Source organism: Papaver somniferum, unplaced genomic scaffold (genome assembly GCF_003573695.1).
Source record: "Papaver somniferum cultivar HN1 unplaced genomic scaffold, ASM357369v1 unplaced-scaffold_79, whole genome shotgun sequence".
Lineage (NCBI taxonomy): Eukaryota > Viridiplantae > Streptophyta > Magnoliopsida > Ranunculales > Papaveraceae > Papaver > Papaver somniferum.
The window spans coordinates 1282058-1307163 of NW_020650859.1; the positions used below are offsets into that span (position 1 = coordinate 1282058).

Genomic DNA, 25106 nt, shown 5'->3' on the forward strand with positions numbered 1-25106 from the left:
TGCTAAACAAGCAAGGTTAAACATTTGGAATTCTTGAGTTTCTATCATCAAACATGCTTGTATTTGGATTGTCGCTGTTGGTAAGCTTGGATTTCAGTAATTCAGTCAACACCCCTTGGAGTCTTTTCAATCTTCCTGAGCATATCATGAACAATGAAATATTCGTACACACAAGTTACAAGTAGGCTGAGTTTATGGGGTCGCAATAAACCTTGAAGATAAATATGATGCAGTATGCCATGCCAGAAGAGTGGAAAAGTATATTTTTACCTCTTTTATTCGCTTTGTTTCTCTTGAACAGATAAATGTATCCTAGCATGCCCATGATAGTTGCCACCACAGTGAGAACAAGTATTGCGATCTTCCAAACTTACGCCTTCCACTTTCTGGCTGAAAATTTTAAAGACGTAATAAGCACATAATATTTCATTCTAGGCATCCTAATATTTTGAGGAACAAGGTCGGGATGACTTCACATATGACTTACCTTGAGCAGTAGAGACTGGTACGGGACTACTAGGGAGGGGTACAGTGCTGCGAATTTCAGAAGCTGCTAGTTTGAGATAGAAAATTATTGGTTCGCCAATAAAACTAAGTTTCCACCCGAAAGTGTTAACTTTGAAGTAAATGGATCACGAACAGGTGCATCTCTGTTAGCAACCCAAACAACAGTTTGAACTGAGAATTTTTTGTACCAAATACCTATATAGTAATTCTGATTCGACGTACCTGGTTTGAAGAAACCAAGTTCAAAATTTCCACTCTTTCATATAATAGTTTGATCCAGAGCCGGGCCCGAGGGTGTGCAGGGTGTGCGACCGCACAGGGCCCGACTCTGGCCAAGGCCTTTTATCTAGAAAACAAATGCCCCCCCTCCCCATAAGTTAATACAAATGTTTTGGCACAAAAACATATTAGCTCTATTTCAGATTTTATTTAAGCCCAATAACCAAGCCCCATATCACTCTCACACTTTACTCTTCTAACACAGACGCAAAAATCACCTTATCACATTCTCTTTCTTTCCAGTTTCCCCTTCGTCCTAACTAGTCCATTGCCCATCTATACTGTTTGACAAGAATTTACATAAATCCTCAAATTTACTCATAGAAGAGCTAAGGTATAATCGTGATTATACTAGACTACTAGTATGGAAAAAAGGGAGCAAATCTTCATGTTTAATGTAAGTAAACTATCCAATTTTAGGTTAATTTTTCAATTTAGGGTTTTGATTTGTCTAATAAAACTAAATTTTTACTTCTTATATGTCACAGATGATCTAGGAAAATTGGGTTGTTGTTGTATTTTTAATTTGGGTTAGTGTTGATTTTGAAATTGAAATTTGGGGGATTTTGCTACTTGAAATTTGGAGGATTGCTTAATGTTCTAACTTGTAATTGTTTTTCCTTTTTTTTTTTACAGTAAGCTAAGGTGTTAATGGCTTGAGTTATGATTGCTGCTGCTTTTATTTGATTTTGCTTACGGCTATAATCGGGTAATAAATAATTAAAATCATTACTTGCTGCTATTTGAAATATGGTTAAGAGTTTAAGAAAAGAAACTCCTGGTCATGATAAGCGCATAAAACAGAAAAAAGATCTAGCCTTTAAGGAGTCACAAAGAGGACATTGGATAGATTTGTTGTTAAGCTTCCACCTACAATAGTTCCAAATCTAACTGAAAATGAAAATGTTGTTCCCAATTTGGACCGTGATGAAATAGGCAATGATTTGGAACTCACTCAGAATGTTCATGAAGAAGTTCCTAACATAGTTGTCAACGAAAATGAAAATGTTTCTGATAGGGAAGATATATGTAGAGATGATATTGAATGTGAACCTCCACTTTCTCCCCCTCAAGTACATGTGGATATATATGATCCTAGATACTGGGATAGTCTTGACACAAAATCTAGAGATCTTTTAGTGGAAAAAGGCCCTCTTAGAGACCCAAATATAAAGAAAGGTCCCAAGGATAAACGATCAAGATACTTCTCTTCAACTTGTTTTACAAGAATTTTACCTAATGGTGAAGAATATGACAGAAAAATGGCTTGTGTATTCAAAAGAACTAGATAAAGTATTTTGCTTCTGTTGTAAGCTGTTTAAAAATAGTTCACAGATGGGAGAACTTGAAATCATTTACAAAGATACGGACGGTAAATACTAGAAAAACAAGTCGACAATCTCTTTTTGAACCCTTTTTTGTGTTGAACTAGACAATATGTATGAAAGCAATGCTTATAACGGTAAAGAACTTGTTATGTTTATTGTAATGCTATATATATATATATATTAATCGTCTTAGTTTCATTTTATTGTTATTCGAAATTGTCGTGGAGAAAAAAAAATTGAACGTAAGAAGGCCCTACGATTAAGTTCGCACAGGGTCCTAATACACACAGGATCGGCTCTGGTTTGATCGCCAGATAAAGAATCACCTAAAGAGATTGTATCCTCCGTAGCAGTTGTGAGATGGGGTTTATCACAAATTACAAAACCAAAAAGTAGAACACAAAAAAGAAAAAGCCATGAATTGTTTCTTATTGTATCCATCTGTACACAGATAAGAATCAGGCAAAGGCAAAGCGGCAAACCCAGAATAATCAAAATGTTATAGAGCAATTGTAAAAAGCATTCTTTTTTCAACATTGAGTCAATAAAATGTAAGTCATTAGCATTTCTAGTTGTATGCATTGATATATCCAACGAACTTTGGTGGGACAATGAAATTAATAGACACATGAAATATGCTGCCTAGTGCAGTTGGCTTCATTTACGTACCCATTCCTCCATTTGTTTCCACTTCTTTTTTACTCTGATTATTTTCACTTTGCAACGATGGACAGGCACTGTGGTAGATTTGACTAATTCTAGGGTTTTGAAGTACGACGGATTCTTAGCAACAAGTAAACACCAGAGGGCCGCAAACATGCCACGTAACAATATTATTCCAGAGCGCTGCTCCCATGGTTAGCTCCTATGGTTCTAAACTGAAAAAGACCTAATATCTCTCTGTCTATCTTATTTCCAAATCAAAGACTGCATCAATCAAAGAAATTTCATGCTTTGTATTTTCGAAAAAAACAATATAAGAAAAATCAATAACGCAATGTTTCTTCACTTCCTTCAAAACAAGAAAATAAGAAAAAATGTATTATGTACATAGAATCATAGATGCTGCAATCACTGCAACCCCGCAAGAAAGGATGTTCTTGTTCAATCTTCATTGCTAGCATACCCGAGTTACCCAATACAGTGTCTTCTTTTTTTTTTTTGCTCGGTTCCGAAAATGGTAATAATACCCAATACAATGTCGATCAGTTCTCAATACGCAAAAAAAATGCATTTTTCAAGTTTTGATCAGAAATCTAGTGGCTGAGTATTCTTGACAAGGTTGATTGTGGGGGAATGAATGTGCACATAACTTTGACATTTTGGAACTATTATATAATTTATATTGACTAGAATTCTCACGGTCAATGTCAACACAAAGAAAAATAGCGTAGAAAAATCTATGCAACTACATTCGTTAATTATTGATTATGATCTATCTATAAACAAGACAAGAATGATAATTAATTAGAGTTACATCAACTGTTTTGGAAGATAACGGTTTTACAAGGGAATTGAAATCAATTATCTACATTAGTTATCAATCTTAATTACATTCGTTTTAATATTAATAAATATCGATTACTACCTTGGACCAGAAAGGAGCGACTCTGCAACTGATGTCGACCGACTACTCGTTGTAAGAGACACCATTTCGATGACATGGGATGGACGCTCGCCAGAACTCGACGACATGGAAGGGTCATCATAATCAAGTCGCCACAACTCAGTTTCAGGAAACGACACATCTCCATCTAAATATTGCATCACTTGTCTCATGCTTGGTCTAGCCTTTGGGTTATTACGTGAGCATAACAATCCTATCTTCAACACCAATTCCATCTCTTCTTCTACATATTCATTCATAAGATTTGGGTCACTTGTTTGTAGTATTCTACCGCTTCTCCAACAATATAAAACCCAATCAACAAGAACTTCACCCTCCTCCGTCTCGGATTTATGCATCTCTATCGGTCTCCTGCCACATGCAACTTCGAGTAAGAAAGCACCGAATGAGTAAACGTCCGAGCTTGTTGTTGCTCTTCCGGTTTTAATCATTTCCGGTGCTATATAACCCAGAGTGCCAACCACATTAGTCGTCCGAGGATTGGTTCCGCGATCATACAATCTTGAAAGACCGAAATCGCCTAATCTTGCATTCATTTCACCATCTAATAAAACATTACTAGCCTTGATGTCTCTATGAATCACAACTTTTTCCCACTCTTCGTGCAGATAAATTAATCCAGATGCAACACCTTTGATGATTTGAAATCTTTGGTTCCAACTGAGAACAGGAGATGTTGAGGTTGAGTTCGAAGTGCGAAAGATAAACTTGTCTAGGCTTCCATTTGGCATGAACTCATACACCAAAAGTAGTTCTCTGTTCCGCCTGCAATAGCCCAAGAGCTGTACCAAATTTCGGTGTCGAAGGTTACCAATGCTAATGATCTCTGCTATGAATTCCCTTTCTCCTTGTTTTGAATTATGGGAGACTCTTTTGACAGCAATTTCAGTTTTCGAAGTTGGTAGCTCACCTTTGTATACCCGACCGAAACCGCCAATGCCAAGAAGTTCTTTCTCCTTGAATCCCTTTGTGGCAATGCATAGATCTTTATATGAGAACCTCTGCCTCCCATAATCTAGCTCCCAATCCTCCACCACGTCTTTAAATTTCTCGTTTCTGATTTTCCTCACGACGACTAAGATGCCAATGATAAATGTTAGCAAAATAACTGGGATAATTATTGGCAATTCAACTCCGAAGAGTAATGATTTTGAAGCCTTTCTTTTAGGAAGATCGGGGAGTTGAGAAGCACTGATGGGAGCGGCTGTTCCATTATCAATCATAAAACTCCATCCCATTATGTAATGAGATGTTAATACGAAACTCGTCGATGATGAGAAGCCAACGTACATCTCCTCTAAGATAACTGTTGAAAGATCACTGTCGTAAGACAACAGTGGCGTATCAGGTTTAGACACTGTTATTGGAGCTAATGTAACGTTAAGCTTCTTCGAAACCGCATCATATTCTATCCAAACTTGAATGGGATCCCCACTTATAAGGCTAATGCTGTGAAACCTTCTGTTATTGTCTGTGTAACCGGAAGATTTCGCTGCAGTAGAGTTCAGGTTATTGATGTCGATACCTACATGTTCACCATTTATATCATCGAAATCATCATTGAAGATGGTATCTAATTCCACGGCAAGGACGTGGTTCTCAAACCTTCCGTTGTTTGTTGAATTAAATAACCCTAAGTATATGCTTGCTCTTGCTCCTGGTAACTCTCCTTTAGGTGCAATAACAAATGCAATTCCTTGACCACTTAAACCTCGATTTTCCGGTATTATAGAGAAGACAAATGTAGTAGAGAAAGAAAGAACGCTACCACCAGTACTAGTATTGGAAGATGAAGATGAATTTTGTTTAATGGTCTTCTTGAATCGAAATGGACGAGAATAGAAAGCATGACCTATTTGATACGTATTATTGAAGTTGTTGGTTAACCTCAATAAGCCATTGGATGTGATGTCCGCTACGCCATCATCGAAATTAAAATGAGCATCTGCATCTTTGAAGCCGTTGTAGAGGAAACCAAGATCAGTACGCTGTGCTTCTGCTGCTGATGATGGCGAAGCTACAATACATAGCATCACCACCCCCAATACCATAACAAACTTCTTGAGAACCAACATGATTGATTCGATCGGATTGAAAGTTTTTTTGAAGTGTACGTATACTTGTACTAATAGACCGTGTTTTTTGTTTTGATAAAAGGAAGGTTACACCAAAAGAGAAAAGGTTACAATAAACTGATCAAGAAGAGGAAATAACTAAATATTTGCGTACAGAGTGAAAGCTATTGAGAAGAAGAAGAACGGAATGAGATGATATGAAATGAAAACAGTTGAATCTTATATAAGCGTTAAGATGTCAACGTACGTTACGTTATCATGAGGAAAAAACAGGTTAAATCTTTTTTTAGTTTTACATTAGAAACGCGTAGCGTAGGGACATGGTACCTATGGTTCCAAAGTAGTAGCACGTCTTAGTTATCAGAATAGTCGAACTATACAATGCTGAGAGGTATGTTATTCTTCTTCTTTGGAAATTAATGATTTGCTTAGACTTTTCTCTCAACATGTAAATGTATCAGCACTCAGCACTGTATCTTGTTGTTGTACTAAATATGGTTTGGTTAGGAAGGAACATATACGTATCTATAATCCTCGTACTAATTTGGTTGGTAAAAGAAGTAACTTATAGAAGGTATCTCGTACTGATATGCATATTCAAATAAGAGACTGAATTTCTAAATACAACACGACGTCAATCCAGTTAACTGTAAACTCTTTTTATAAAAGTTCCAAAATCAGGTAAGGTCATTGATATAATCACCTAAAATTACCCAAAACTTTAACTATTGTACTACAGTAAGATCGGCCAAGTTAGTAGATTCCGTAATCAACCATGTTTAAAGTGCTTAGGTGGATAGCTCGTTTCTTCTTTATTTGGATACTCATACTTTAGGCATCCATACATATATTATGAGCATGAGATCCCATCAAAATCTATATATGTCTGATTCATACTAAGCCAATTTTCAGTGTTAAGGCCACTGCCAAATGAAAGACTCTCAACTGAAAATAATATGAGTTCCATAAAAACATCATGAAGAACTAGCAGATGGGTGAACAAAAAGAACAAAAATAAGAATCCTAGTGACTATGTCAAAGATTTCTGGATGATTCATTCCCTTTGATGTTAAATTATCAACATCATCCGGCGAGGACTTAGAGGTGTCAAACTGGCGGTCCTAAGCGTTTGACTGACCTTTCCATATGTGTACAGAAAGACAATGAATTTCAAGAAATTTAGGCAGAAAAAAGACTTTTATTTCACTTGGTGGTCACTTATTATGATTCAAAGATTATAGAATGGGTCAAATAAAATTCATGGCTTATATTGTTCCCTTTGATCTTTCTTAAGTTGTTTCACAAAAGAAATCTTTAAGTAATCAAAAATCCAATTAGATTTTTCTTTTCCAATAACTATTACTACAGATATATAATATTACATCATATTCTCAACACTATGATATGTTTAATCACATCATACATGTTCTCCTTCACAAACACTAAGAATAACAGAAAACACGTCTAAGTTATCCCTTGTTGCTTAAGTAGGGGAACTAAATCACGATATCACACGAATAATACTTTCTAGAAAATTACATGACAACTCACAATATCATAACTACTTTCTAGGGTCTTTTCAAACCGGAATGTCGACTGTTGTCTTTTCAATCCGGAATGACGGTTAATGGTAGAGTACCCATTTACCACGTGAAAATTCGAGCAGAGTACGGCACAACACGTTAGTTTAGTGTGTTGTGTTGTGCCAGAAAAATAGGCACGTCAGCACGGCACAACACGAGGCACGACACGATACGTGAAAAAATCACGCCAAATTATCATAAAATACGACACAATACATCATATTTCATGCATATTTCACAATTTTTTTTTTTATTTTAGCCGGTTTTGACATTTTATTTTCTTTATGCTGATTAAATCTTTTATAATACATATACTAATTAAAATATGGGACAAATATTTACTTTGGAAAATATAAAATAAGTGAGCTAGCACATCACATCACGGCATAACACGATTATTTTTCTAGAATTGCGGCAGCACAACATGTCTAAATCTTCGACATATCCCAGCACAGCATGTAGCACGCTAAGCATGTGACTTCATGGGCTGTCTTGTGCCAAGCCGGCATGTTTTACATAACACCAATATCCATATAGAAAAGAAAAGAAAATTCTCAAGCATTCGATCGGAATACTCCCAGACAATTTGGTACCTCGAGTTGGCACTGTTGCAAACTGGCCCTCACCCAACATTAAACTGCTGTATTAGCAAGTGCTATAGGCCCATATGCCAGTAATGTACCATATTGATCAAAGATTTTATCCTTTCACTCTCATTTTCCTCCTCTTCTTGTCTCCAAATTGAGATACTTCTACAACATATTTTGTTATATGGATTTCTGTGCCGATGCACATAACAACTCTGAATCGTCCTTTTAAATTGGAATGGGTAAACCATTTACCTGGGGGTAACACTGATATCCATACAAAAAAAATTCTCCAGCATTGGATTGGTACACCCCCTAATAATTTGGTATTTTTGGTTCGCACTGTATAAGCAAGTGCAGGAGGCCCATAGGCCTATAGTGTACCATAACAACTCTCAATCGTCCTTTCAAATGGGAATGGCTGTTAACGGTGGCTACCCATTTACTTGGAGGTAACACTGAAATCCATATAAAAAAAAAAAGAATCTCCAGCATTGGATTGGTACCCCAAATAATTTGGTACCTTCGGTTCGCACTGTTGCAAACTGGCCCTTACTCGATGATATAGTGTTGTATAAGCAGGTGCAAGAGGCCCATGGGCCCGTAGTGTACCATAACAGGTATGTTTGCCAATTTGATCAAAGCTTTTAGCATTCCACTCTCATTTTCCTCTTTTTTTTTTTTATTCTTCCTTCTTCTTGTCTTTCTTCTCAGATTCAACCAATTCTCGATTTCTCCTGGTCAATTTTATCCAGAAATCCGCCACCACTAGCTTAACAATTCTTCTTTCCCTAATACCAGTTTTTTCTTTTATCTCTTTCCATACTGTATTGTTTTTTATTCCACATCTAGTGTTCGAGTTTTAATCTACAATTTTGAATCGAAATCCATAAAAATTTAGTATTTATAATCTTTTTTTTGCATAAATTTTGTTGGGGTTTCTCACAATTATGAACCATGGAAGTTTCTTATATCATATCGATTGAAATATATAAGGATTGTTAAGCATCAACAACAACTCAGTCGTCCTAAAGACTAGCTCAGTTAGTTAGTCAACTAAGACTATAACTGCACGACAATAAAGGCGTTCAACTAGTTCTTCTTGTTATCTATTATTTTGTTGTTAGTTTTTATTTATGTAACGAATCTGTAACAAGATGAGAAGAACCTCTCCATATAAATAATACTCGATCTCCACATGTTTTACTGTGGAAGTCATTCTACCCAAAACACTGTTTGAACTTGGTATCAGCCATCCAAGCCACCTTCCGCAATAAAACACCAAAAAAAAAAAAAAAAAACCCTAATTATCAACAATGGTAGATGATACAAACAATCTCCGTCAAGTGCAAATTCACCATCTCGTAACCTTAAAGCATACAGAGACAAATCATTTACTTTGAAGGCTCAGTTTATAACTATCCTAAAAGGTTATGATCTCACAGGTTTCATAGATGGAACCAGAAAAAACCCAGCAAGAACTCTTCCATAAAGTGAAGATATAAATCCGGCATTTACTGCATACGAATCACAAGACTCTCTGATAGTTGGATGGTTGAATTCAACTTTAACACCTGAAGTTTTAAGCACGGTTGCAAGGCTTGACACAACAAAACAAGTCTGGGATAAATTGGAGTCGGAGTATGCACCTAAAACCTTTGCTCACCGGATGAGTCTCAAGAAACAACTTCACGGCTTGAACAAAGGTAATAAGACCTTGAAATCTTATTTGAATGATGTTAAAAGTTTGTTTGCTCAGTTAGCAGAATCAGGATACACGGCCGCTGTCGATGAAAGGAAGCAGGTTATCAGCAATGGACTGAATCATAGTTATAATCAGATTGTAACTACCAAAGGATCTGTGTGCCTTAAGTTTTCTTCCGGTATCTCCTCAGCTGCGAATGTAATCTTCTGCTTTTCCAATCCTTCAAGGAAGATAAGTTTTCTACCGTCATAATTTTCTCTTGTTTTAGCACCAATTTGGTTTTTGTAATTGTTCTTTTGTTGGATCTATTCACGGATTTGTTGTAGGTTGCTTGTCGTTTCGTCCATTCGTGCTGGTTTAACAATGTTATCTTCCTTCCTTCTTAAGATAAGATCTTCCTTTGGTAACAAATTTTTGTTTAATGAGAAATCACTAATCACCTTAGATTTGCTTTTCAATTAGATTCACCAACATGGTATATCATTCCGAGCTGTTTTCTAGCGCCAAAATGTAGTTGCAGGAAATCCTACAACCACACCCTTAATGAAATTTGTAGAACAGTTCAAGTAATCATCATAAAATTCATAGTAACATTCATTAGATCTTTAATTTGAACAGTTCTCTCCTAAGTTCCTTGTCTAAACTCTCCAAAAAGATTTCTCCCAATATAAAATCGCCCGGTCCCTTATATAGGGTTTTACATTGTGGATGACAGCTAATAAATCCTTTATTTTCGGATCTCGTGTGCGTCATTAACGCACGCTTACATTGACTCTTTTGGGACGTGCTCTATAACATCGCATGGCTCTTCACACTTTTCTCGTGACTAGGCTGACGTCATCTGCTGCGTCATTCTGGATACACTGTATGTTGTTGTCTTCGCTCAGTCCTGATGGTCGTTACTTCGCATGTCTAATAGGTGTGCGGTATTTTATTCCTACAAGAGAATGGTGGTTTTGTCATCAATGACTTTAGGTATGCTTATCTGAGTCGTGATGCCACAACTTGCATGAACAAACAATGCGGTTTTGGGATTAACCGAGCACAAAAAGATTTTTGAGCAAGCTAGTGCCTTCTGTTCTCTTCCATTTCAATTGATGAGTAAACTTATCATGCTTCACTACTTTCGTCTTTGTTATAGTGTTCGAATATATCCCCAGGTTAAGAGGACAAAGGATGGTCTTTGTTGTTGCACATCAACAAGGGCTTCTCCTAACTCCGCCAATATTTTTCTCAACATCCTAAGCTTCTTCGACATGGAACTAAGATGAAAACAAAGATCCCATCAGTTTTGGTGGTGTTAATGATCTTCAGTGTGCTTTTTATCGGCCAAAAATAGGAGGCTGTTGAAGATGGGGACCGTAATAACATAACACAATGGTTTTCATACAAAGATTTATATGTTGCTGCTGAAAGTGCAACCTGAGGTTGAAGGATTTGATGAGGCAGCTCAGATACAGAGTGAGAACTTTTATTTGTATGTGGCCAAAAAATTTTTTATCTGTATCTTTATGATAATCCTTCATTTATTCGAAGTGCCTCTTTATACTTTAATCAAGGGATGGGCGAAGTATCACTTTGCAGTCAATGGCTGATTTAGATACCACTTACTATTTCGGGTTGTAGTTACCCAGATGGTTTTGGTACTTGTGGCCTAGCTCTTTCCACTTTCCCAATTACAGATGAATTATTGAAGCTGTAGCTCTAAAAACTATTCTTAAAGCAGGCTATAATTCGGGTAGATTTGCTCTGTGGTAGGTCCATGTGACCATGTCAAAAGGAACATATGGGACTTCCTCAATGGTCAGGCAGACATGCGATCAAGTAATTTCAAAGGAAGATGTAGTTCTTTGTTGAAACATTACAATCAATTGATTAATTTCATTAGTCTGATTCTTCTGAATGTGCTATGAATTTGTCAAAGTCATACTAATAGCAGGACTACCCTATGTTGTAAAAGGCGCTAGGCGAGGCGAGGCGCCAAGCCTAGCGCCTTTGGCGCCTAAGGCGTCCCAGACGAGCGCCTTTTATTTAGAAAAAAACAAACTGCTGTATAATTTGGCGCCTGGACGCCTTTTTTTACCAGGCGCCAACCCATCGCTTAGTGCGCTTCACGCCTTTTACAACATAGGGACTACCACCAGTCGAGTCATTTTCATAGACTCCCATCTTCTTCCTTTCCACCACATGTGGAAGGAATATTTTTTTTACTCTGAACTTCATCAATCTATCCTTAATCTACATCGATCGAAGTAGAAAATTCTGTTCAATTTCTGATCATGTTCTTCAAGTTTGCCATTCTATTTTTCTATAATTGACCTTGGCTTTGTTTACAATGGTTTTAAAAATGCTCCTAACTTGAGTCTTGATGGTGTAGCAGATATTACAGAGAATGGTTTGTTAAGGCTAACTAATGACACCAAGCAGCGAACCGGTCATGCCTTCTATTCCGACGGATTACAGTTCAAAGTCACCGGGAAAAACAATATCGTGGTTCAAGTGGTCATGGAATTGCTTTTGTGGTTGCACCTCAAAGAGGGTTACCAGGAGCTTTACCAAGCCAATATCTAGGACTTTTTAATGAATCCACAAATGGAAATATAACGAACCATGTCGTTGCTGTGGAACTAGATACTACCGAAAACTCTGAATTTGATATTGATAATAACCATGTTGGCATCGATATCAATGATTTAAAGTCTGTTAAATTTTCTTCTGCTATGTACTTCACCAGTAACGGAAATTCTAAAAATTTGAGTCTTATCAGTGGGGAACCCATGTTAGTTTGGATATAATATGATGGTTTGAAGAAGCAGCTGAATGTAACATTAGCTCCCATTAACATACCTAAGCCAGATATTCCCCTACTGTCGTTGTCTGAAGATCTTTCGGCTATATTCAATGACTCCATGTACGTTGGTTTCTCGTCCTCTACTGGATCAGTATTAACATCTCATTACATATTAGGATGGAGTTTTAAGATAAACGGTGAATCTCAAGCAATTGATCTTTCTAGACTTCCTAAGCTCCCTAGGCGAGATCCTAAGAAGAAATCAAAAATGTTATCAATTGGGTTGCCAATAGTTGTTCCATTTTTCGTGTTGGTAATTGTTTTTGGTGTGTGTTTCATCATAAGAAGGAAGAGGAAGTTCGCTGAGCTGATTGAATACTGGGAGCTTAACTATGTAACGCAGAGATTTTTATACAAAGATTTATACATTGCCACCAAAGGGTTTAAGGAGAAAGAGTTACTGGGTATTGGCTGCTTTGGCAAGGTGTACAAAGGTGTATTACCTACTTCTAAAATTCAAATTGCTGTGAAAATAAGTGTCTCACGATTCAAGACAAGGTATAAGAGAATTCATTGCTGAAATTGTAAGTATTGGGCAACTTCGGCACCGAAATCTAGTACAACTACTGGGCTATTGCCGCCGTCAAGGGGAACTCCTTTTGGTCTATGATTACATGCCCAATGGAAGTCTAGACAAGTTTATCTTTCGTTCTTCAAATTCAGCCTCCTGCTCATCGTCACCGCCAGTTCTTAATTGGACTCAAAGATTTCAAATCATCAAAGGTGTAGCCTCAGGACTATTTTATCTCCATGAGGGGTGGGAACAAGTTGTGATTCACAGAGATATCAAAGCCAGTAACGTTCTATTAGACGCTGAAATGAATGCAAAAGTAGGCGATTTTGGTCTGGCAAGATTGTACGACTGTGGAACCAATCCGTAAACAACAAATGTGGTCGGAACATTGGGTTACATAGCTCCTGAACTAACTAGAACCGGAAAAGCGACAACGAGCACTGACGTTTTCGGTTTCGGAGCATTCTTACTTGAGGTTGGTTGTGGCAGGAGACCTATAGAGTTACAAAAATCAGAAACAGAAGAAGAAGGTGTTATCTTAGTTGATTGGGTTTATTCTTGTTGGAGTAAAGGTGGGATTTTAGAGACAAGTGATCCAAATCTGAAGAATGAATATGAGATTGAAGAGATGGAATTGGTATTGAAATTGGGATTGTTATGTTCACATAATGACCCAAAGTTTAGACCAACCATGAGACAAGTGGTTCAGTACTTGGAGAAAGATGCACCATTGCCACAAGATGAAATGCTGGCCCTTGAAATTGGAGATAGTAATCTTGCAACCAGTGTTATGATGACACATGGGGAGAGTTGTGAAGATTTTGCCATGTCTTATCCTGGTTCTGTTGATAAAGTGTACACTGGGTCATCTTCTTCTGCCGTTGACTCACTTCTGTCCGGTTCAAGAAGCTGAACGTTTTTTTTTTCTCTCGAATTGTGATCATGACGATAAATGTCACCCCAAAATCTGATAAGTGGTCGTAATTTCCATGGAGATCCAAAATGAAAACCCGTATGTTTTTTTAATCCACAATTTCTGTGTAGGTCCAAAATGTAAGTTTTTGTAAGTATCACCATATCCGAACTGGTCTCGTTTATTCCATGTTGGAAAATAGTGCAACAATCATGAAGCGGTAAAAGGAATGAATAGTACTTTGTCTTGCTTTGTTGATGATCTGCTTTTTATCTCTAGGTCTCTGGCAAGCTTCAATTATATAGCTACAAGATATTTGAGTAAACAAAATATTAAAACCTTTGTTAGTGGGGGATAAAAAGTACAAATGACAACTGCATGGATTATTGTTTTACAATATTTTAGTTTTGACTAAAATTTTTACAAAATCCTTGTGTGGAATTTATAGTTTTGTTTTTAAGTTTGCTAAATTTAGCATGTTTATTTTTGAAATTATATTTGTCTCTTTTATTACTGATAATTTAAGACTTCCATTGATATTGTTGGGAAATTTGTAGCATCCTATTTATATACGTTGTTGTAAAACTGTGAGTTGAAAATTTGGTAACTATAAACTAAAAGTTAATACTCCCTTCGTCATTAATTAATAGTCTTAATTGATTTTGTTAAAATATTAAAAAAATCCTATAAAATGTTATGACTATCGCTTAACTAGTCCTAGTTAATGTTATGATATGTTATTACCAAAATTAAAATAAGTTTATTAAAAATTATAAATTGAATAGTTTTATTAGAAATTTTATAACTATACTTAGATGTTTTTATTTAAAAAAATAATGACGATTAATACAAAGATTATTGAATAGATTTTTTTCTTATATATGGTGATAACATTTAAGATTTTGAATTAAGTTTATATGATTTTATGATTATAAAAAATAAAAAATATATTTAATAATTTAAAAAAATAAATATGTATATAAACAAAAGTTACGGACAGATAGAAAAACAGACCAAAAAAGATTAGGACAGATAAAAAAAGACAGAGAATATCTACAATAAACTGATCAAATGGTGTCTGATAAGATATCTCATTCAAATGGATTTTGTCTCATTGCTTGTAAGCCTGCAGTCTTGTGTCACTGCCGGCATTTTTGATATATATATAATTTTATTTCTTTTATATTTTTTTTATAATCCCGGCTTTGTCTAGGTTCTATTATCTTTAAAATTAATACAACCTTTTTCATTCGAAAAAAAAAAAAACACTATATATATATATCTGCTTAACCAAAATGGCTAAATCAGGTGAGGAGCTAATTTTGACACGCCACGCCGAGCGATAGGATGCACCACTGCCGCAGGATGAGATGTGGGCCCCGGAAATTGGAGATAGTAATGTCGCCACCAGTACTGTAGAGACGCGTGGTGAGAGTTGCGAAGGTTTTTCCCTGGTTGTGTAGATAGATAGTGTACACGATTCAAGAAGTTGAACTGTTGTCTTATCCTGCCACTGACTCACTTCAGTCCGGTTCAACAAGTTGAACTGTTGTGATGCATCCTACTGTAATGAATAAAATCATCGTTGTTGCTACGTAACTTCAATTAAAACTTGCTTTTTTAATCAAAAATTTGTGTATCGACCAAAAATGTACATTCTTGTAATCAACACACTCGAACTGGACTTGTTGTGGTCGTCTATTCCATGTTGAAAAATGGTGCATTGCTCGTGAAGTTGCAAAATGAATGAATAATACCAAGTCTTGCTTAGTTGATGATATATTTAATAATCTCTAGTCTAGATCCATCCCAGGACATAATATATAAATATGAGGGTCAAGCTTTATATAGGATGTAGGAACAAGGATCAGTTAGGGCATCTCTAATTTGTTTGGGATACTGGAGTAAACTATAAATAAAACCGTTGTCAAGGGATGATGAAAATACAAACAATACATGTTTGGAGTTAGGTTAGATTAACATTTTAGTTCTGACAACGAAATTTCTTAAATCTCTGGAAATTTGTAATTCTATTGCAAGTCTTTTAAGTTATAATATCTCATTTCCGATTTTATGTGAGTTATTGGGTCGTTAATTTTTTTACATCTTTGTATTTGGGTACTAAGTTCGTCTTCCACCCTTTGGGCAACAATTCTGGTCAAGCTGTTTGTGATGGTCAACTTCGGTTAGTTAAATTTATACTCACTCAGTCTGTTGACTCTGTTGGTACATGAATCGAACGCCCTGAACCAATGGCAGTGTCTGATTGATTAATTAACCAGAGCAATTTTTATTTGATTTTAGATCATTTAGTTTTTTGTATAATGCCATCGCCCATCAGGATACATTGTTTACACATTGTCGACTCGCTAACTCGGTCGATTTCTAGAATGAGTCAGTAATTATTTTACTTTGCCCAAAAATACCCTTTTCTCCTAGCCAAAAATATCTCCTTCTATATGGTCGAATATGGAAGTAGCTCAGAATTCCGGATTTATTAGTGGTACAAATATTCTTTTTTCTCTCTCTTAATAAAAATACATAAATAAAATTTTAAATATCTTTTGAACCATATGTCCAAAAATGATAAATTTTATATATTCCGAAAGCCGTCGACGATAGCTTTCCAACGAGTACCATTATCACTATGTTTCAGAGCGTTTAATTTTTGTCTTATTTTTTAGCTATAATATGAATTATCATACGAGTTCATTCTATAAAATGAACTACTTTAATGAACTATTATACGAGTTCATTCTACAAAAACAACTACTTTAATGTTGTCATGCTAGTTAGTTCATTCCAAAAAGTGAACTCTTTGGATTAAGTAATATACGAGGTCATTCTACAAAATGAACTATCATACGACTTCATTATACAAAATGAACTGGTATAATGAACTATTATTACGAGTTCATTCTACAACATGAACACCTATCACGGGTTCATTCTACAATATGAACTACCGTTTAAGAGTTCATTTTATGAAATGAACTACCATAATGAACAACTATTACGAGTTCATTCTACAATATGAACTACCATTCTTAACTACTATTACGAGTTCATTTACAACATGAATTATCAATCCTACAATATGAACAACTATTATGAGTTCATTCGAAATTAAGAACATTTATCACGAGTTCATTCTTCAATATGAACTATAATAATGAACTACCATTGCGACTTCATTCTTCAAATTGAACAATTACTATGAGTTTATTCTACAAAATAAATTGCTAGTGTATACGAGTTCATTCTACGAAATGACCTGCTGGAACTAGAATGAACTACCATGTTATAAAATAGTGTTCATTCTCGAATATGAACTACAGTAGAAACTCTTTAAATTAATAGCCATGGGACCAGAGAAATCTATTAATTTAGCGAGTTAAATTTTAGCTTGTGCAAGCCTAGTCGGGATCATCAAATGTTATTATTTTAAAGAGATAATTAATTTAGCGAGTATTAATTTAAAGAGTTTCTACTGTACTAGTATACCGAAAAAAATTAAAAGCTCTGAAACATAATGACAATGGTACTCATTGGAAAACTATCGTCGAGGGATTTACGAATATATAAAATTTATTAATTTTTTACTTATATTTTGAAAGATATTTAATTTTTGAAGTTTTATCAATTAACGTTAAGAGAAGAGAGAAATTAGTAGTGAAAATAAAGAAGAGGGAGAAAACCAGAAAAATGATTCACGTGAGGAGGAAAGAAAATAAGAGAGAAATAGGGTACTTTAGATGTTTTAGTATTTTTAAATAATTATGGTCCAATGTAAAAAGTGATTTTTGAAAGGACCCAATAGACATGAGACCATCTAAAAAACACCGTTGAATTGGGGGGCCAGAATATAATTGCTTTGTTCACATAATGACCCAAAGGCTAGACCAACCATGAGATAAGTGGTTCAGTCCTTGGAAAAGATGCACCATTGCCACAAGATGAAATACCCTTGAAATTGGAGATAGTAATCTTGCTACCAATGTTGTGGTGACACATGGGAAGAGTTGTGGAGATTTTACAATGTCTTATCCTGGTTCTGTAGATAAAGTTTATACTGGATCATCTTCTTCTGCCGTTGACTCACTTCTATCCAGTTCACGAAGTTGAATGGTTGTTTAAGGGTTTTATTTTTTTTCTTCAAATTGTGATCACGACGATATGCCACTCCAATATATGATAAGTGGTCGTAATTTGCAGGGGGTCCAAAATCAGTACCAGTACTTTTTTATCCACAATTTGTGTTTAGATCCAAAATTTAAATTTTTGTATATCCACAATTTGTGTTTAGATGCAAACTTTAAATATTTATAAGTAGTCTACATACCCGAACTGGTCTTGTTGCAATTGTGCTCGTTTATTCCATGTCGGAAACTGGTGCAATAATCATGAATGTAGATACCTAAAAGATGTTTGCCACGTGGTAGCAGAAGAAGACACGAAGTATGTCTGGGAAAGCCTGCCAAAAGATTTTGTGTCATTTTCTGAGAATCCTCGTCAGTGACTTGTCAAATCAAAAATCAGGATCGTCATTATTATTGACAAGCGAAGGAAATCCACTTGCGAAATAGTATTTTGTGGCGAGGGAACTCGCAAGAATAACTAAAAACGCGAAAGATCAATTGGAGTAACCAACAATATACCGATCACGAAATTAGGTAGATGAAGAAAGGTTACTTGGCTGGAAAGATAACCTGCGAAGTTAGTAAATTGTTGAAAAAGAAAAGAGACAGCTGTTCCGACAAGCTCCTGAAGTTGTCAGCGAAAGAAGGAAAATAAATTCATAGAAAATGGTCTGGGGGAAATGAAAAGCTTACTCACGAGAACACGATGACATTGGATGAAGTAAAATGAGCTGTATTCCATTAGGATTGGATGGTCTGTAAATAGAGACCCTTGGGCGATGTAAAGAGGGTCGGATTTTTAGGGTAGGATTAGTGATGCCTGGAGTGTGAGATTAGGGTTTTCTTGTATCCAAAAACTTGTACTTTCACTACCATGAGTGGTTGATCAATAAACAATTTCTTATCCAAAACATTTGTTATGTCTTAGATCTTGATTGCTACCTATTTGGGTGTGCTACTGAATTTCCAGTAGTTAGAATGAAGTTGTGAAACGAATGAATAACACTTACTCATGCTTTGCTCATGATCTGCCATTTATCTATAGGTTTGTTGTCTTAAGCCTCAATTATATAAATACGAGACATTGCTTTATATTGCCTACTGCAACATGGAACATTTAGAAGTTTCCAAATTGTTTGAGATATCAGAGTAAACTAAATACAAAAATCTTTCTTAGTTGGTGATGAAAAGAATAAATGACAACTAAATGGATTTAATCCATTTGGCGATATTTCCCTAACCACAGTTGTTGGCCAGTGATGATCGTGGTTTATAAGTTTTTCCCTCAATTGTGTAAGCAAGGTGAAAACATAATTCTGAGAATGCTGATTCCAGGAAAAAAACAACCGGGTAATGACATCCTTGTGTACTTGCAGCCCTTGATTGATGATCTGATTGAGTTGTGGGAGAACGGCATGCAGGTGTATGATTCGTTTGCTAAAACATAATTTAACTTGAAGGCATTATTAATGTGGACAATTAATGATTTCCATGCATATGGTAATCTATTTGGATGTACGTATAAAGGAAAGGAAGTTTGTCCTCTTTGCGGTGAAAATACACTTTCAAACTGGTTGCCATTTAGTCATAAAACTTTCTACTTGAATCATAAGATATTTCTTCGTCATAATCATCCTCTTGGGAAGAAAAAAGACTGGTTTAATGGAGAGATTGAGAGGAAGGAAAAGCCGCATGTTATGTCTGGTGTTGCGACACTTGAATGTCAGAATGTTATTTTCAATGATTTTGGGAAAGCGGAGAAGAACGAGAAGGAGATAAGGAAAAAGAAAGTGCAAAAGAAGAAGAATAAGGGCCATAGGAGTGCGGCAGCAAGTGCAAATGCGGGTAATATTAAATGTGGGAAGCGGAAAAGGGTTGTTGTTACTGATGCGGCTAGTTCTGATGCACATGATGATGAAACTGAGATTTGGGTGTTTAACAAATGGTCGATATTCTTTGACTTGCCTTACTAGAAGGTAAATATTTTCGTGCACATAATCTATGTTTGGACTTCATAAGCATAGCCTATATTGTGTTCAGTTTATGTCACAACATTCATCCTTTTCTTTCATTCGAAGTTACGTTTGCCTGGTTGGTATAAGTGGTTTAGTATTTTTAAGTTCATAAGTGTTCACTTGAAATCGTTTAGTTTGCTTACCAAGTCATTTAGTTTATACATATATACTTACCTAAGATTCAAACAACATGATATTAGAATTTTCACATTGGTTAAATGTATGATCTTTTATTTCTTTATAAAGTTATTAATGTTAGGTTTTTTCCATCTTCCTAGGATTTATTACTATGGCACAATATTTATGTTATGCATACAGGAAAAAAAATGTTTTCCAGAGTATCATTGGTACTATATTGAATATAAAGTTCAAAACAAAAGACGGTCTAAAATCACGTAATGATCCGAAGAGTATGGGAATAAGACCAGAATTGCATACAAAAGAGATAAATGGGAAAACGATCCTTCCACCAGCACCGTACTACTTAAAGGAAAAGGATATATTTTATAATAGGAAGAGAAATTTGAAGATTCCATATGGGTATAGCTCTGATCTTAGGAAACATTTCTCGAAATATGGTTGCTTAGGTGTTCTTAAGTCTCATGATTACCATGGTCTTATGCAACAAATATTACCCATTTCTTTGCAAGGAATTTTACATGTAGGGCCAAGGGAGGCGATTTTCAGGTTATGTTCTTATTTTCACGAAATATGCCAAAGGGCAGTTGACCTCCAGAGAATAATAAAACTTGAAGTAGAAGTTGCTGATACTTTGTGTATGTTGGAGAGGTACTTCCCTCCGTCATTTTTTTTATGTCATGGTGCACTTGACAATTCACCTAATTCGAGAAGTGCGATTATGTGGACCCGTACAATATTGTTGGATGTATCCATTTGAAAGGTATGCCAATTTAATTTAAATTACTTCTGTTTTTTTGGTATCATGTAAAAAGTTATGCAACCAATATCCCTTCGTAGCTTAGAGATACTAACATTTAATTAACTGGTAACTGTTCAATACGCAGCTTTCCTAGGTATATGAAGAAATTCAAAGAATATGTAAAGAATTATGTACAACCTAATGCTTGTGTAGCGGAGTGTTATCTTGGAATGGAGTGTGTTAGGTATTTTGATATTCGTAAGTCCCAAGCAGCTGAAACTGGAGTAAAGAAAAGGCGTAAATAAAACTTTCAAGATGGTTCCATAACGACAGCATGTCCTCTTTCTAAAGGTGTCCAAGTGCGTATGGATAGTGAGAAGTTAAAGATACCTCACAGATATGTGCTTTTTAACACACCCAAAATTGACCCATATTTGACGTAAGTATGACATTCATGTTCATTAAAAATGATCTGTCAGTTAATACTTCATTTTCTAATTTTACTTTTGTCTTAGAATGCATATGGACGAGTTAAAATCTTCTGTTGGGAGGATAATTACCAGCGAAGACCAACTCAATTCCATACAGTCTTGACACATCTGTAGATAGGTTTCAACAAAAGGTGCGTTTAGTCCACTCTTAGTTCAGATTATGCAGCTTAGTATAGTTTAAACACTTGGACATTTTGCTGCTACAAAAAACTACTACAAAAAACACAAATACATGTGATTCTGTTTCATTCTATCACTTTGAACAATCCATGTTAAGCACAACATCACTTCAAATCTGACTTTTCATGCTCAGATAGCAAATTTAGTTATATTCTTATGTCTTGAGAGTATACATTTGTAGGTTAAGATGCAAATTGAACGAGGCATGTCAGTATCAAACACAGTACAAACCGTCAGAAAACTGCATGTATATCATATAAAGGCTTGCTAATGAATAGGTCTAGGTTTATTACAAAGGATGTTAAGAGAGTCACAGAAAACATTGAAGTTTCAATTGAATGAACTAACTTAGTTGCAGGACGGTTAGAAACTAGCGGGTTCTACGGTGTTTTAGAAGAAATTCTATTGTTGGACTACAATCATATGTTTCAAATTCCAATATTAAAATGTGATTGGGCCCACACCAATTTTGGTGTGAAGGTAGAAGATGGCTTTACATTAGTCAATTTAAATCAACATAAGAACCAACACTGTAATGATCTATTCATTTTAGCAACACAAGCGCGACAAGTTTTCTATTCTCGAGAGTCAAATATATCTAAACGGTATGTGATGGTGAAACCACCACCTAGGGGTTTCCATGAATTAGAGGAATAAAATTAAAAGCATTACACAAATTTCCAACCGGTGAATACTTCAGCTCTTGGTTTACCAATGGATAACGAGAGCGAGAGTTACTTAAGAGAAGATGGTAATATATCATAGTGGTTCCGACAAAAAAGAAGAACAAAAAAAAGAAGAAAAATAAGTTCACAAGTTAAGTAAGTATAGTTTATTGTTTTTACTGTATTGAATTTAACTTTCGTTGTCGCTCTTGTTGTATTTCCTATACTAATACTAGTCTTTTTCTTCCAAAAAGACAGTTAACAGCTCCATTTGTGTGCTTATATTATAAAATGCTTGATGTCTGTTCTGAGTAAACATCTTTTTTTAACTCTCCAATGTAAATGGTATATTATTTCATTGCCGGTCTCAAGCCCGGATAAAGGAGAAGAGAAAAAGGGACATGTCAGTTGGTATGGTTGCTATATTGGCCCACTTAAAATCTCCCTTGGTCATAGCTTGTGCATATTTGCTCTACATCTGCTTATATTGGTATATATATTCTCCCTCCCTTCAAACTTATAAGCTGAAAATATACTTTCAATATTTCCCCAAACTTATTCATGTAGTTCATTGTAGGCATTGCTTTGCTTAAAGTTGGTGGTCTTATATGAGCAATTACGTTTTTATGTGATGTAATTCATGAAATGGACAATTTTTGCCAATATATGATTGACAAATTACTAAATGTCATTATTCTTTGTTTCAATTCATGAATTATGTGTCTTTGCTTGTGTAACATACATGCGTGGTAGATTTGCTTCAGCATAATCTAATTATATCTGCTTGTATCTGTAGCCATACATACAGGGATTGAGAGTTTTTCCTGTGTATCTGCCGGGCTGCATTATCTAATTGTAGGATTTTTACATTTTCTTATGTCATGATTTGCAGAATGTGCCAGATTTTGTCAAGCAATAGGAGAGCAGTTTGAGAAGTACTTGGCTTATGCGATGCCAATGCTTACAGAGAAATGTATGTGATTGTTTTGTTTACAGAAAAGAATGTATATGATTGTTTATAGAAAAGGCATATAGGTGATTGTTTACAGAGAATGCTTCGCGCTGTCTGCGGCTCAGTCACCTGAGCATTATTTTTGAGCATTACATTTTGTTTTACAACTCTTATAAAGGATTGTCATAAAGTTAGTGTATCAAAGAACCACAAAGTTGACAAAACCTGTGATAGTGTAGGTATGGTTAGTGGTTTATACTTTCATGCCTGCGACTCAGGATCAAATCCCCCCAACCTAATTTTTCCCAACATTTTATATTTTTACTTCAACAACACTAATAAGTGTTGTTATGCGTTTTTATTACAAAAAAAAAAAAATCAAAACTTTTGAACTGTAAAGATGGTTGATGACCTAGACTTCCATGAAGTAGGTTCATGTTCGAATCTCCCCTCTAACACTATTTTTTATTATCATATTTTGGTGTTCTTCAACAACTCTTGTGAAAATTTTGATACGCTTAGTCACTATCTTTACGGAACAGAGTTGTTATAGCTAAATTTGGTCACAACTCTTTTACTTAATGAGTTGTCGTTTGTTTTCTCATCCCAACCCCTTGTTCCTAAGGGTTGGTAGTGATGGTATACGACAACTCTTCCTTTGAAACCAGTTGTAAAATATAATACTTTCTATGATGTTTAGCAAAGAGTTGTGAAACCTCCGTTGTAGATGTATATTTTTCCTGTAGTGAGTCTTTTAGGGTTTTACGATAGCATGCTATAAATAGCCTTTTCTATTGTCGTTTCAAGACGGTTGCGGCTCGCTAATATTATTGATTAATGAAACTATCAAGTTTGTTTGGTTTATACCATTGTTTGTCTCTTTTAACTCTTGGATTAGATTCTTTGCTCCTGGATTGGAGTGTTCTATCATCACCTTAAGGAGAAGATTCTCCTAGTCATTTTATCGCTTCCGCTTGTGCCATATCAGGTGGTATTCAGAGCAGGTTTTCCTGCGCTGTTCATCTGTAAGGCCGCCTAGAAGAATCAGTTGAGGATTCATGTGATCTCTAGGTTTTTATCAAAAAAAAAAAAAAAAAAAGAGAAAAAAGGAAAAAAATTCGCTCTCGCACTGCGGGAGCATTTACGAACTAGCAGAGTTATGGCCACTGGATCTGGTAGGATGTGATATCATCTAACTGGGAATTAACCCCGTTATCCACTGAACTTTTATAGTATTCGTGTACACTAAACGAATATTTCATATTCTTCCTTTGCCAAATACGTGATGTGATAGTGCCTGTTCTCTGACCTTAATTATTATAGCGATGAGCAACGAATCTCTATTTATCGAGAAACCTTGGAAATCTCCCATGAGATGGGAGACAAAAAGCTTGAGGTTGTTGCTAGCTGATGGTATTGATGTTTAATTTGTTAAAAATCAATAATTATAAGAACCATGAATGATTATGATATTGACATGCAATGAAGATGTCGATCCGATGATGATCACCGCATGTTTTAACTTGGTCCTTTATGAACTCGAGGCCGAGTTGAGATGATGAAAAATTGAATATTGTTCGTGTTCATCCAAGAGCTCGAGTTGAGAAAAAAAGTAATTTAAGTTTAATAATGGTCTTCTAGAATTGGAAGGTACTGATCATGATGATTAAAACTAAAAACCTAATTTATTTTACCATCTTCAGAGATTAATCGTGACTTACTATTATTGATCTTGGGATTTCGTTGGTTAATCTTCTCTTCGATTGATGCGGAAAAAATAATAATAACCACATTTCATCAAAAATATCAATGCTT

The 25106-nt window shown here is 35.4% G+C and overlaps 1 protein-coding gene and 1 pseudogene across 1 annotated transcript; one reads left to right on the top strand and one right to left on the bottom strand.

The window, feature by feature from the left end:
• Positions 1–3637: 3637 nt before the first annotated feature.
• LOC113344658 (L-type lectin-domain containing receptor kinase IV.1-like) lies at positions 3638–5982 on the bottom strand. Its single transcript, XM_026588582.1, has one exon. It carries the CDS (start codon positions 5814–5816, stop codon positions 3699–3701), a length of 2118 nt encoding a protein of 705 aa, XP_026444367.1. The 5' UTR covers positions 5817–5982; the 3' UTR covers positions 3638–3698.
• A 5109-nt stretch (positions 5983–11091) lies between these two features.
• Positions 11092–13969, top strand: LOC113344612 (annotated as a pseudogene).
• The last annotated feature ends 11137 nt before the right edge of the window (positions 13970–25106 follow it).